General features: G+C 39.9%; 1 protein-coding gene across 1 annotated transcript in view; it reads right to left on the bottom strand.

Annotated features, from left to right (window-relative positions):
* ENPEP (glutamyl aminopeptidase) overlaps window positions 1-14,568 on the bottom strand; it is an 84,943-nt gene extending 70,375 nt beyond the window's left edge. The window contains exons 1-2 of the mRNA XM_036098038.2: window positions 13,420-14,568; window positions 1,461-1,602 (exon numbers count right to left, since the gene is read on the bottom strand). Coding sequence (XP_035953931.2) covers window positions 1,461-1,602; window positions 13,420-14,048 — 771 coding nt within the window. The 5' untranslated portion in view covers window positions 14,049-14,568. The remainder of the gene's footprint in view (window positions 1-1,460; window positions 1,603-13,419) is intronic.
* Window positions 14,569-14,864: the final 296 nt, after the last annotated feature.

Below are 14,864 nucleotides of genomic sequence, written 5' to 3'. Positions count from 1 at the left end.
AGCGGTCCTACTCCATCCATGGATACTTGCCCAACTCCGGCTACCATTGTTTAAATACTTCCACACGCCCTGCAGCCACACAGTAGATCACCACTGGGGGAAGCTGGGAAGCTCTCACGGGGGGGTTAAGGGAGGCAGGCTGGACTAGAATCGATCCTCCTTGACAAGCAAGCCTGCGAGTGCAAGTGCTGGGAGAGAAGTGTCCGAGCGCCGGCAAAGTTACTCTACAACGAGAACTAGCAGTGTCAGTTTTGATCGCCTAACGACCCAGAATATTCTCCCTCTTCCGGGACTATTGCCTGGAACAAGTGACAGGTGAGGAAATATACTCTGCAAAATGCAAAGGTCATCTGGGAGGTCTAAAGCTAGAGGCTGGTAAGGTTTGCATCCTCTCTCCTCCCACCTGCCCTCCTCCTTCCAGATGGAACATTCAAAGGGCCTTTTACGCTGACCCAGTCTTCTAAATTAGTGGGTCAGACTTTAAGTGTATCCTCTCCTCTTTCTTCTGCAGTCAAAACACAATGGGTCGGGTGACCAACACCAGAAGAAAACAAATCGATAAACGAGGCACAGATGGCTGACACAATTTACTTTTTAACTCTCCTAAAGCTTTTGTTTGCTTTATTTTGTTCTTGTTTTTTGGAGGAATATTTATCATTAAAAGGGATGAATTTCAATGGTGACATTTCAGATAGTGGATCAGAAAGATGGGAGATATAATTTAGGCTGGGTGTTTTTCTGGTATTAGGTAGGTGACAATTATATCTAAGGATGAGCCCGACCTTTTTACATGTCAATATATGTGCCTTTATTATATGTATAAGGTACAATACCCCCAACTTTAGGTAATGACACTTTAGTTAGCTGCATTACCCGTTCTGTGGTTGAGGAGCGGTAACAGGGGAAAAAGTCTTATGCCAATAATTATACAGACAGAACTTACTGGAGCCTATTTTTTGTTAACGTTTCATGAGGACTACTTGTTTACTAGGAAATCTATGGGCATGGGTTTTCTTGGACTTGGTTCTATACTCCAATAGTTAAGTGATGGGTTTTTGCAGTAGCTCTGTCTTAAACACTGGGCTTATATTCAACTGAAAACCAAGAACGGTGACCAGGCCCAGGAATATTTTTAAGTCTCTAATTCCATGAGTTTGTCATTAGTCTGTCAGAACTAAGGGGTTCTTTCAGTTAGGCAGAGCCCAGTTGAGGAGTGTCTACTGTAGTCATTCTTGTTTGGAGCCCAACCATGGTGTTTTGACCTATGATACATTAGGTTAAAGATTTTTAGGATTCAAAGAAAAAATATTGCCAAAATGTGTTTTCAAGCCTCTAAATGAACTATGGGAGCACATTTAATTTGAGAATTCAGTGGGTTCTCTCATAGCAAAAGAAGATAACTTACCTGATATTATAAATTGACGATCTGCATAAACAAAAAAAATTTTTAAAGTACTTACCTCCACCGGCATATTTGAAACTGCCTTATATTCTTTGGGGTGGATGATGGATATTGTATAAGTTGCTTTTTTGTTGGGCTCATCAAAACAAGGGAAGGATTTTCTGGCATCTGTTGGTTCATGATCAGTGGCCGCTATGCTCCTTAGAAGCAAACACACAAACAAAATACATGTCACCTCTTCTGACAACCCCTGTGTTTCTAGTCTTATACAAAAAGTCAACTGTGTGATTACAATTGTGTATAATTATAACTACTATATAATTATACTGCATTTCTTAAAATGATTGATCTTCTATCCAGAAAACGATCAAATAGTCTTTTTGGATTTTTCAGATTAACAAATAAATGAATATCTGGAAACTGCTTCAGATTTTTTATATGCATCCCTTGATATTTTGGTGCCATAACTAAAAATCTGTGAACTGTAGATAAGCAAAAATAAACCCAATTATGAGCTATCACTCTTTCCACCCGAAAGCCATCGAGTAACAAGTAGATAAACACAAAGCCAAACTCAAGGATTTGTTTCTAATTGTCCTTGTGAGAGGGAGCAGCTGTGTCCTGTCCCGGAGCAGAGGAGTATCTTTCAGAATCCCCAGCTCCTGTCCCTCATGACACATTCTTTCTTATTTATGTTGTACCAGGGACAAACTCCAATTTCATTTCCACACAAACGCAGTGCTCTGAGTAATCTCCCAGGTGAAACAAACTTTGGCCAGGCTGAAAGCCTGCTTTTGAAAAGAGACACCATTTTTTATATTGTTCTAACTAGGCAAATGCCTGTGTAAATTAAAATGTTAATTTTAATGTTTCCAACATTTCAAAGTGGAAATAGTATTTCAAAAAAATCAAAAAATATATATGTGTTTTTTACACAGTTATATCATAGTAAGGCATTGTATATTTGCTCATTAGAAGAGTAAGCAAAGTAAAAATTAGAAAAGAAAGGAGGAGTTTGCAGCAGCAAGCAAAGAAAGCAATGTTGACATGTTCATTAACAATTTGGGTAAGGACAGTATTTTGTCCTTCAGGTACATGAAAAAGAATACCAAGCTAAATCATTAGATCTTTCCTTCATCCAATATTTATTGAATCCTTTCCTTCCATACCCCTCCCCTGCCCCCACACCACACACACAAACACATTTGCCAGGGATTATTCTAGGGGCTAAGGGAATAACAAAGACTAAATAAACATATCAGGAGAGTGATGAAAGATATATGGAAAATAAAACAGGGTAAGTGACAGAGAAGAACCTAGGAAAAATTGTGAGCACCATTAGGTAAAACAGTCAGGGGCAATCTCTTGGAGTAGGTAATGGTTTGCTGAGATCTGAGTGATGACAAAAAGCCAGACAGGGTAAGCGTAAGAAAAATGTATTCTAGCAGAGAGAACAGCAAGGGCCCAGTTGCTAGGAATGAACTTCATGTGGTTGAGGACCTGAAAGGTGTCCAATGTGGCTGAAGTCCAGTGAACCAGAGGGACTGGGGCCAAAAAAAGAGTTTGGCTGGTCAGCAGGGGCCATGGTAAGAGTCTGCATTTCATTTTGGTTCAAAGATGTATTATATACATTACTGGATCTAAGAAATAATATGCCATAGGTCAACACCCTTCTACAAGAAATTACAATATTTTTTAATTTATTAAAAAAAAACTTTCTAGATATAAAAATTACTTGCTCAAAGCTCAGCCAAGAAACCTCATCTGTAAAAATTAAAACCGGAAAAGTGGCTGTCTTTTTGAGACAATTGACTGAGGGAGAGAACTTGCTGGGACGATTGAAAAAAATCTATCTTATAAGGGATGTGGGTAACAAAGATGTATGCATTTGTCAAAATTCATTGAATTGTGTCCATTAGGTTTGTGTGCGGTTAAACAAACAAATATACATAAATTTTACTGAAAAATAATTGTAAATGAGCAGTAAGTTCTAGCAAATAAGTTGTATTTTGTGGTAGTATAGTTAGCAATTCAGAAACAACCTTTTCTGTATTCTAGGCTTCAGCAAATGAAAAAAAAAAAATGAGGATAATGGAAGGCAGGCTTCTCACTGTTGGGGAAGAGAGTTACAAATCTGTAAAGGGGAAAGACTAGAATGTATCCTTGATATTGAATTGTAATTGCGGGTTTGGTATAAATTCAATGATTTTTTGTGTAGATATAAGTAGATGGCTATAAAAATCCAAACTGAGACATATATTTCTGAATTCTGTCTGCCGAGCAGAACTAGGAGCACTGACAAGCTTGGAGCAAATGAGCACAGCTAGTTCCCAGATGATGATTTCTAAATACCACTCTCCACTCAAAGGAACCAGACTCCTTAGAGAAATGGCCAATTCCAGTGAGGAGTCAGGAAAAGTCCAAGATGATCCTGGAACATCTTGCTTTGCCCCAAAGTAAGGAAGTTCTCAAAGGATCATGGAAACAAGTCAAAGGACACAGAAGCCCACTTGAGTGGACTACCACTGGTCAAATCTGGGGGAATTATAATGTCAAAGTAAATAATGAAATTATAACCCATTGACTAAAATAAGAATCCACGAATCCTTATTCTGATATATATATGGGGGGGTAGGGGAAGCTGGGGTTTTTTACAGTAGATTTCCTATTAATGATTTTAGGAGGAATGATGGCTTTAGAAAAATCATCAGTGGATACCAAAACAAGAGGGCGACAGTTTGAAGAAAGGGGTATCTGAGTGGTTTCAAAGAATCTCTCTGAAAATTACATACAAAGAGAAAAACTGTAACTTTACAGTGGGGAAACTGTTGGGCACCACCTTAAGCAAGTGATCAAGGACAGCATCGCTAATCACCGGACAAACAAAGGTAATCTGTCTCCTGATAGGATTTCCTGAGAGGGACACGGCACCGCTTCTGTGAAATTGCTGACAAAAACTGCTTGACTTGCCTTTTTAAATCATGAGGAGAGTCAGATAAACTGAAATTGAGGAACCTTCTCAAAATAAGTGGCCTGTACTCTTCAAAAATATCAAGGTTATGAAAGACAGAGAAAGGCTAAGGGACCGTTCCAGTATGAAGGAATCTAAAAAAGGCATATGCAATGCATGAATCCAGACTGGATCCTGGACTGAGAAAAAATAGCTCAGAAGGGCATTTTTGGGTTAATTGATGAAATTTGATTATGACTGTGGATTAGATAATTGTATGGTATCAATGTTAAATTTTCTGATTTTGATAACTGCACTGGGCTAACGGTGGGGAATGTCCCTGTACTTAAGAAACATACACTGAATATAAAGATGTAAAGGGAAATAATGTGTCAAATACTGTAAATGGAGAGAGAGACAGAGACAGAGGCATGGGGTTGGAGGGGAAATAGGACAAAATCTTAACAATTGGTGAATCTGAGTAAAATGTTTCTAGGAGTTCTTTGTACTATTTTTGTAATTTTTCTGTAAGTTTGAAATTCTGTCAAGGTAACTTATCCAAAAAGCCTCCAGAATTTATTCTTCCATAGAGTCGTTACTGATTAGTTTTTGTGAGGGTAGCAGCTTAGTTGAAGTTTCTAACAGTGTGCAGACTGGAGAGAATTGCAAACACATCAGGATATAAAGAAACCCACACACTTTCCCAGGGTACTAAGGTTTTACAATAAGCTCCACCAAGCTCCAGCCCCATGTTTAGTCAGCTGCCTTTTCTTCTGAATTCTTCTGGCTTCTGATTTCTTCCAGAGGCAGAAGAAAGGGAAAAATCACTCTCTGCAAGAATGTTTCAGCTTAGTCACACCTCAGAAATAAACCAGCTAACTAATTTGGGACTAGGAGTGTGTGTGTGTGTGTATGTGTGTGTGTGTGTGTGTGTGTGTGTGTGTGTGCTTGCTCACGCATGAGAGAGGGAGAGAGAGGGTAGGGGGTCAGGGTGAGGAGGGAGTGGGATTCCACTTTTCAAAGCAATAGCCATTGGTAAGTTTCCAAATGCTCTGTTTCAGTCTCTGCTCTGTGCTAAAGTTCATACCCTCAAGTACCCAACATAGAGAACTTTCAGTCCTTCCTCACCTTCACTCTTTAAAAGAGGTTGTGCTTGATTATACACAAAAGTTGCCTCCCTAAATTAGAGTATCTCGGAACCTGCCTTTGGAAATGGAGCAGAACGGTGTTGGTGGCGTCTGTGTGTCATGCATTTGGTCCATCTCAGTGTCCTGTCAGTGAACGCTAATCACATCAAGTCCAGCTCAATTATAGTGATTGATGTAAGTAAAGTGATGTAGGTAAAGTTGCATTCAACAACCAGAATGGCTACCAAATACGTATTGTTTTCTTTTTTAAGAGTACAGAGCCAATATGATTTCAGGGGGGAAAACCTTCTTCTTTTTTCTTTTTTTTTAAGATTTTATTCATTTATCTGAGAGAGAGTGCACGAGGGGGTGGTGAAGAGGCAGAGGCAGAAACAGATTCCCCACTAAGCAGGGAGCCTAATGCGGGGCTCCATCCTGGGACCCCCGAGATCATGACCTGAGCCAAGATCATGACCTGAGCTGAGATCATGACCTGAGCCGAAATCAAGAGTCGGATGCTTAACCGAATGAGCCACCCAGGCATGCCGGGGAATACCCTCTTCTAAGAGTAAAAATTCCAAGATTCCAAGCCTACTTCAGCCCTTTAAAGTGTGATCTTAAAAAAAAAAAAAAAAAAAAAATGAAGTGTGATCTTGTGCCAGTCACAAAACATACTGATTCTTAGAGTCCTGATCTATCAAACCCAGTTACCAAAGTACATCTGGACTTTTCACAGGGTTATGTGGGGGTGAGAAGGGGTAGATCACACCGAGTAATATATTTGAAATTCCCTTCACATTTACATGATAGGATTAGGATACACCTCATCTATTTTCTTTAACTCCAGAAGGCTAACTATGCTTTCTGTGAATGCATTTTCCACAATGAACAGACTTCAAAATTCATCCATTAAACAGGAGTATCTATGCTGGAACAAAAGTACTCAGTGTATAAATACTATAGGCAATATAACGATATTTTTCAATAGTAACTTGTGATTTTTTTCTCATGAACTCCTGTAGAACTCAAAAGCCCCTACTTTTATATGCTAAATTCCATCCAAAGTTACTGAAGTTTTCCAAATATTTGCAAATTTTATTTTATTTTTTAAAAGATTTTATTTATTTATTTGACAGAGAGAGACACAGCGAGAGAGGGAACACAAGCAAGGGGAGTGAGAGGGAGAAGCAGGCTCCCCGCCGAGCAGGGAGCCCGATGCAGGGCTCAATCCGTCATGACCTGAGCCGAAGGCAGATGCTTAATGACTGAACCACGCAGGCGCCCCATATTTGCAAATTTTAAAACAAGGTATATAAGATGCAAAACAACTTTAGATCATAATTTCTTTGGGGAGGTTTTACTTGGTGATTGAAACTTCCTTTTAGAATCAGATGCGTTGTGCTGTAAATCAATGGGAAAAAACCTGGCTGAGAGCACAGTACGTTCAGGAGTGACTCCTGAGCATGTCCTGAATAATTATAATCCCAGGCAAATGTGCTGAGCTAAACCGTTTTTCCATAGGGGCCTCTCTATGTCATGTTAATAAGTCACTTACTAGACCCGGCACATTAAAAATACAATCCTGTGTAGCTTATTAATTTACAAAAGGGAAGAAATCCTTGTACATCAGTTCAAGGTGACTTTAGAGAAAGTTGGAGAAAGAGGGGGTGAGGATGCAAGTCACAGACCAGTTCACTCTGAATCAACTTTAAAAAGAATTACTTGATTACCTCATAAATCATCTGGCACACTGTTTCCAAAGAAGACTCTTGGGTTATGTTCAGCAATTTAGTAACTTAAACCACTTAAATAAAGGGCAAGGTCAGGGTGAAAACCTTAAACAAAGACCATCTGATGCAGGGGAGGCAGCCACAGTTGCTAAGAGTCTATGCAGACTAAGTAAAGGGTTCCAGAATTAAGTAGGGGAGCTGATTAGTGCAAGACAACCCATCTAGATTATTCAGACTCCAACGTATTTTTTTAAGGATTTGAGAGAGACAGAGAAAGCATGTGTGTGTGAGCACGGGGGAGGGACAGAGGCAGAGGGAGAAGCAGGCTTCCCACTGAGCAGGGAGCCCAACGCACTGCGGGGCTTGATCCCAGGACCCTGAGATCATGACCTGAGCCCAAATCAAGAGTCAGTCGTTTAACCAACTGAGCCACCCAGGCGCCCCCAGACTCCAGCATATTTTTATGGTGGTTTGAATGAACGAGTTAATTATTTAAATTTATTTTCCAGTTGCTTTTTTTCTATGTAGAAGCCATTCAAGGTCAAGTAAAGTTTCCTGTTGTTTCCTTGCTTGCAAAATAAAAGAAATCACCAGGCCTCCTGCAACAAGTAACAAGGCCAAAAAAAAAAAAAAGTCTATTCTTTATTGATAATGGGTACACTGATAACATATCAGTCTGAGAATATAATGAATAAACTGACATACAACTAAAATTTCAAGACCAAATGCACAAATGAGTATACATATCCCTGCATGTGAGAATTTACCACACACAGACTTAACTAAGGTCATCTCACTGGTTTCTCTCCTGCCATGTTTCCACTTAACTCCTAATCTTTCTCAGAAGACCTAACCTTGTGCTTCAGACTTATTTATCCAAATGCCTACTGGACATGTCCTCCTGGATGCCTGACAGGCATCTGACAACAAACTCATGACGTTCTTCCCTCCTAAACCTGGTTCTTCTCTTCTATTTCCAGTATCAGGTAAATGTGTGAGCTATCAGATCTGATAACTGGGGCATTCTCTATCCATAACTAACTCACCCCTTTCCTATAGTCAGTCTGCAAATCCTGACCATGTTACCTCCTATTTTCTCCATCATGTCCTCTTCTGTCTGTCCTGGAATCACTGTCCTATCTGATCCCCATCTTCTCTTTCTGGGATCACTGCAATATCTCCCAAATACCCACACATGGATTTATCTCTTTCCTTCACCAACCACCTAAATAGTCACGAGTTAATATTTCCTACATGCCTGCCATTAGCTATCCTTTCTTTCTTTTCCCTGACAGGCTTTCCAGAGTTATCTCTAGCTAGCCTCTTCATATAAACCTCTCCTACAAACTAATTTCTCATCTTCACTCTGTTTTTCTGACTTAGTGCCTTTCCTTTTTACCTGCTTTTAGATTCTTACTTGCCTTTGCCTTTTGCAATCCCACCATTATATCAGAATTCAGCTTCAATCCTAGCAATGCTGTAAACACCAAGAAAACCCAAACTAGAAACCATCTGTCCCTCTTGTAAATTCTTGTAATTCCTGTTAATGCCAAAGATTCTCAGTCCTTAAAATATGAAGACTGCATTCCCAAGTCAAAAAAAAAAAAAAAAAAGTTTTTATCAATTCCTCTTCCATTCAATGAGATGGGGAGAAAAGGAACCAAGGAAAAATGTCCATCCTGACTGAGTGGGAAGATAGAGATGTTATTGGTGGAAAGTGGACTCCTTAATGGGAAAAGGGCTGGGGCTCTGCAGCACATCCCAGCATGTGCCAGAGGACATTGGTCATGGGAGAGCCTATGTGAAAATGTTTCTATATATCCATTCAGCAATATTTAAGTACTCACTGTGCTAGCTAGTGAACAAGAGAGGGACAGCCCAACTCCCAGCTGCGGAAGATTCCACGGTCTCATACCGTTGGGAAACTGCATACTCCAGAGATTCATGGCAGTCTCTAGAGGTTCATAGTGGATGTTATTATATAAAAGTCTCTCAGAAGAGACTTAAAAAAAAGAAGAAGAAGAAATACATCATTTTTGTATTTAGTATTATTGTCCAAACTAATTTGGCCACAGAATCCCTCCCCTGCTTTTTTTCTGATAATGGCTATTAATATCCTATGCAACTGGAACTCTGTGGAACAGCAAGTTGGAAAATGCTGTGTAAAGGTAGTTCAAACGCTAAGAAGGAAATGCTGGCCGTTGGAGAGAAGAAAATAGTATACACTTTGGAGATGTGAGTAGAGGGGAACTCTGCTTGGGAAGAGAGCAACTGGAAATGCTACGTAACATGGTAAGAGTGTGGAGGGTATTGGTGGTGTGTGCAGAAAAACACTCCAAAGCTTTCAATCCTTTTAAAAGTGGCTTCTTCTGATCATAAGGAACAGATCTGAGTAGGAAAAGCGACCTCTAAACTCAAACTTTCTTCTCCTAAGCCTCACTACAACTCTGCCCCCAGCAAGATGCTATGGCTATCATTGCCAGGGAGCTCTAAACTGGCTCTACCTTCTTCTCCAACTCTCCTCTTGCCTCTGAACTTTGAGGGAAAGAAGCCCAGAGAGTTGACTCTTCTCTGTGAAGTTCGAGTTCAAGTCCTGGTTGTATTTGCAGAAATCAAGTAATTTTACTTGATTTACTACTATTGAGCACACTCATATTTAGTCTGCACTGTGGTTGCAATGATAATATCCCAATAATAATATGCAACTGCTAATACTCAGTCCTGGAGTTAAATTTTACAATACGACAAAAGAGTCAGAAAATATAATTTGACTGATGCTTAAAAATATATTGCTATGATGGCATTTTAAATTGTAACAGCATCAAATATTACACAGCTCACTGTATAATATGAAAGAATAGTGCTGCTCCCAGCGAACTCACTCCTGCATCCTTATGTGGGCGCTGTGGATGAGAACCTTCCATAGGCCTGCATTGTCAAAATGTTACTTTACTTACAGGCTTGAAAAAAAAACAAACAAACACAAGAACAATGGACTCTCCTTCTATGCTTGAAATATTTCATAACAAGAAAAACAAAAAGTGTTCCATTTAACCTAAATGAGGTTACTGAGTATGTGCAGAACTGTTCCAAAAGCACGTATACAGGGCTGAACTAGCAGCATCCTGGGTAACGTGAGAGCCTCAACCGCTACCACGGGGAGCAGACGAGCTCAGCATTACCAGTCCTCCGTGAGAACCCACCTGGGCCCGCCTCTCTCACCAGTCTTGCTGGCCAACCATTACGACAGCCAAGTTTCAGCATATGAGCTCTCAAGTATATACTTTATGGTAAAATTTATTGGTACAGTAAGATAATCCAGAGTCAAATGAATAATATATATTTTAGTATATAATGCTTCTGTAATCTTATAGAGTCCATAAAGAAATTTACTAATGGAATCTTGTTCCATATTTTTTGGCCTTCCTGTAGTGTATAGAGTTTTTATAATATTTTGGTGGCTTTACTCAGACGAAGTTTCTACTGTTTTCTCAACCCAAGAAACAATTTTAAAGTCTTAGCAATAATCACTTGAAAGTTTTGACTTGTTTTCAATTCAACTAGTGAATTTTTAGAATCTCTTGAAGGTGGATATCCTTCCAAATATTATGCCTTTCCTTCCCAAACTGGGAACACTTTAAAAACTCATTTAATCCTTAGTGAAGCTCAGAGAAATAGGCACTTTTACTCATTGTTTGTAGAAATGTAATTTGAGATGTATTTTTGAAAGTCAGTTTGGAGAGACACACAGGCGCATGCATATGTTATATATACGTACATGTGTGTATACATACACACAAATGCATGCATCCGTACATATACAGTTTGGGCCAGCTTCCTACGAAATTTCCCATAGAATTATTATAAAATGTTATGTATGTTATACATATTTTTATTAGGAATTTTTTATATTATATTATATTTTTATAGGTGTTTATAAAAAAGGTAAAAAAGTAGGAGAAACTTAAATGCCCAAATTTAATGGAAAAGTGGAATAAAGTACATTATATTCATATAATAGACTATCATGTATCCATTAAGTCATCTACCAACCCATCTCAAAGTTTTGATACATTCTAAAAACAGGTTACACAATACAACGTACAACATAATGCCATCTTTATCTGTATTCAGAAAAAATCCTGGAAGAATATCTGCCTAAATACTAATAATGGCTATACTTCACTGATAAAATTTCCTCTATTTTCCAAGTTTTCTGGAGTGAATGTGTGTTATTTATGAAGTAAACAAAATAAATGTGACAAGTTTCTTGATATATTTGTACTCTTTGACCCAGCAATTCTACTTTATTGAATATATCCTAACATAAGGAAATAAACAGATATATTCCTAAAGGTTTATTACAACTATGTTCTTTTCTGACGCTTTTATTGTGATAAATACTGAAAGCAATTTAAATATCCAGTATTAGGAAACAGGTCTTAAAAACATAACAGTGCATTCATGCACAGCCTTTTAAAATCAGATTCTTGAAAATATGGAAGAATGAGAGGAAATGCTTACATGAAGTCAAAAGGTATATAGATAGATACATAGACATTATATAATTACAATTTGATTGCCTAAAAAAATATTCATTAACATGTAACCAAAGTTACCACTGGATGTGAAGTTTCTCTTTATAGTTTCTTCTGATTTTCCTTCTTTATAATTTTCCATGCTTTCATTATTTTTAATTTTTATAAACAGAAAAAATACATGTCAACAATAAAGAAGCTTGTTTTATTGCCAGTGATATGAAGATACAGTATATGAGCATGTTCCCTTCAAATATTTTTTTCAAACTATCATTTCTATTCGATTTATTAGTGTATCCCACAGTAATATAGGGATACTTAAACATTTCATTTTAGTCCCTGGGTCTCTCTGACAAACAATAGGAAGAATTTTGACCAAAAGCTTTACTTTGCTCTGTAAGATGCTTAAAACAACACAGGGAAGGGATATTCAGTGGGCTGGCCCCAGACTCATATTTCTGAACTGTGACACTAAGGTTTCCTAATGATTTGCCTGTCAAGAATCCACAAAAGCAAAAGTCAAAGCAGTTTCAAGTTCACTGATAACCTCAGTATAGCCTTCCTTCCTGATGCAAGGCCCACACCCACAGAGTGAAGTTTTTTTTTTAATTCATTGAGAGAGTTTATGCCCTTAACATAGTTCTAGTAATAGCATCTGATTGATTGTCAAGGCAAGTAACCATCTTTGCTAAACTCAGAAATGCAAAAATACATATATTAATTTCTTTTTTTTTTAAAGATTTTATTTATTTATTTGACAGAGAGAGAGAGACAGCGAGAGAGGGAACACAAGCTGGGGGAGTGGGAGAGGGAGAAGCAGGCTTCCCGGTGAACAGGGAGCCCCATGCGGGGCTCGATCCCAGGACCCTGGGATCATGACCTGAGCCGAAGGCAGACGCTTAACGACTGAGCCACCCAGGCGCCCCCATATATTAATTTCTTGATATATCTTTATATTCTTAATCACTTAATATATCATTTATGTTGCAAAAAACCATTGCATATTGAGTGATGGACAGTAAGCCCAAAGAGTTATCCATATGCCGCCACTAATGTGTGAACTCAATGAGTGTTTATTAAAAGCTTAAGTGTGAAACATAGTTCTGGCCATACAAGATAAAGACAGACAGACTCCTGCCTTCCTTCCTAGATAAAGACGCAAAGACAATTCTGTGGATTTTACATACCCTTTCAACATCTCTTCTCCAATAAAACACTCAAAATTATGATTAACATTTATTGACTTCCACTTAAATTTAGTGTAATATATATTTAAAAGTTCACTTTTAAATCATTGTCATATAGCCCAAAACCATGGCCATGAAATTTACCAAACACATGTATTTTTTAAAAAATCTGGAGGTAGTTTCTGTAAGCAGTTTCTGCATTCGGACAGGATGTAGTACCTTATGATTTTTCCTGATGAAATTAGAGACTTACACTGATTCTTTGGACTCCAGGAAGCTCACTCTGTACTTTCAAGTTTTCTGATAGGCTTGGAAAATACCACAGGGCAAGAGTTTTTGTTTCCCAGGTGAACAGGCAGAATCGAAACCAAGTTTAGGTAACAGACCAACAAAACAATTAAAAGGGGGAAAGTGAAAAGGAAAAGGAAAGAAGTGGAAAGCAAATATGTGAGCTGAGGGTAAATAAAGCAAAAATGAATATTTACTTGATTTGCCCATTCTCCTTGTACGTCGTTCTGTAAAATCCCACGAGCGAGCCGTTCAGCCGGCCGGCGAACTTCATGGTCAGGAGGTAGGCACCGTCGCCACTGCTGGGTGTAAGCTCTTCTTCCGCCTCCATCACCACATACTCCTGCTTTTTGTACTCGAAGCACCGCCTGACTTGCACCTGCTCCCCGGAGGACCTCTTCAGCTCGGGGAGCTGGGTGATCCTGGTCTCCCGCAGGTGCAGCCACAGGTACCGGGTGGGCGCGCTCACGTTGATGGAGATGGTCACGCTCCCTGTGTACGTGTCCTCCTCCAGCAGGGGCTTCACCTCCAAGTCATAGTGCACTGGGTTGATGAAGTCTGGCAGCCTGAAGTTTTTCCAGTCTCCACTTTCGTCTTCGCTGGCAGGGCAGACCCCCTGGTCCTCCGGAGGGCTCTCAGTGGAAGGGACTTGGGAAGGGACCGGAGCTGGGCCCTGCCCGGCGTCCCCGGTGGGGCTGCTGGACCTGGTCAAGCCCACGGAAAGTCCTACTATCAATCCTACCCCCACCACCACCGCACAGATGATGGCCACATGTTTCGTTTTAATGCAGTACCTCTTAGCGTCCTCTCCCTCCGCAAAGTTCATTTTTGTTTCCAAAGGCAAATATTACACATAAAAGGATGGTAAATTCAACTAATTCACCAACTCACGTCAGCCGACTTCCTTTTCAAATTGGAAGGAATTCCCTGGCTTGGCAGCCTGTTTCCCTTTTGCGCACACCCCTCTCTGGCTCTCTGCGTGTCTCCTCTCCGCTCGCGTTCCCCACCAGCCGCTCAGGGCTGGACGCGGAAAGGAGGGGGTGGGAGAAGGGCTCCAGAGGGGAGGCTGAGCTGGAGGAAGAGGACTGACGAGAACACTGCCACTGCTCCCCTTATAAACTACTCCCCTTATACCACTCCGCCCCTCCTGCTCCGCAGTGAGTTAAATATAAAATGGGGCTTAGCTTATCAGAGAGCGGGAGGATGAGACTTTGCCAAAGTCCTGTCAGCAGCTTTCGGGCAGAGAGCGTTCGTTCCGGGAGAGAAGTGTGCTTGCCATAGGAAAACTCAACCTTTGCCACTGGGGCTACGGCTTCTTCCTGTTGTGCTCGCAATCTCTCTCTCCTCACCACAGGGCTTCTTGGATTTCAGCTGTTTCATCCGGTAGCTCGCCAAAGAAGCTAAGTGTTTTCTTTTCGGTTCCCCCCCTCCCCTTTTACATAAACACTCAGACTCTGCCTTTACCAAAGTCAAACCCTGGACTGGGATGTGCAAAGGGATACATAAATTCAAGGACCACTTAGGTACTCAGTAAATAATTGTTGAATTGCTGGACTAGCAAAGCACAGCCAAGTGACTCTGAATCCGTTTGGTAAATGCTGGATGGGAGAAGGAGAGAACGTGAAATGAGCCAAAGAGGTCC

The sequence above is a fragment of the Halichoerus grypus genome, chromosome 3 (assembly GCF_964656455.1).
Source record: "Halichoerus grypus chromosome 3, mHalGry1.hap1.1, whole genome shotgun sequence".
Lineage (NCBI taxonomy): Eukaryota > Metazoa > Chordata > Mammalia > Carnivora > Phocidae > Halichoerus > Halichoerus grypus.
This window is presented reverse-complemented; position numbering and strand designations above follow the sequence as displayed.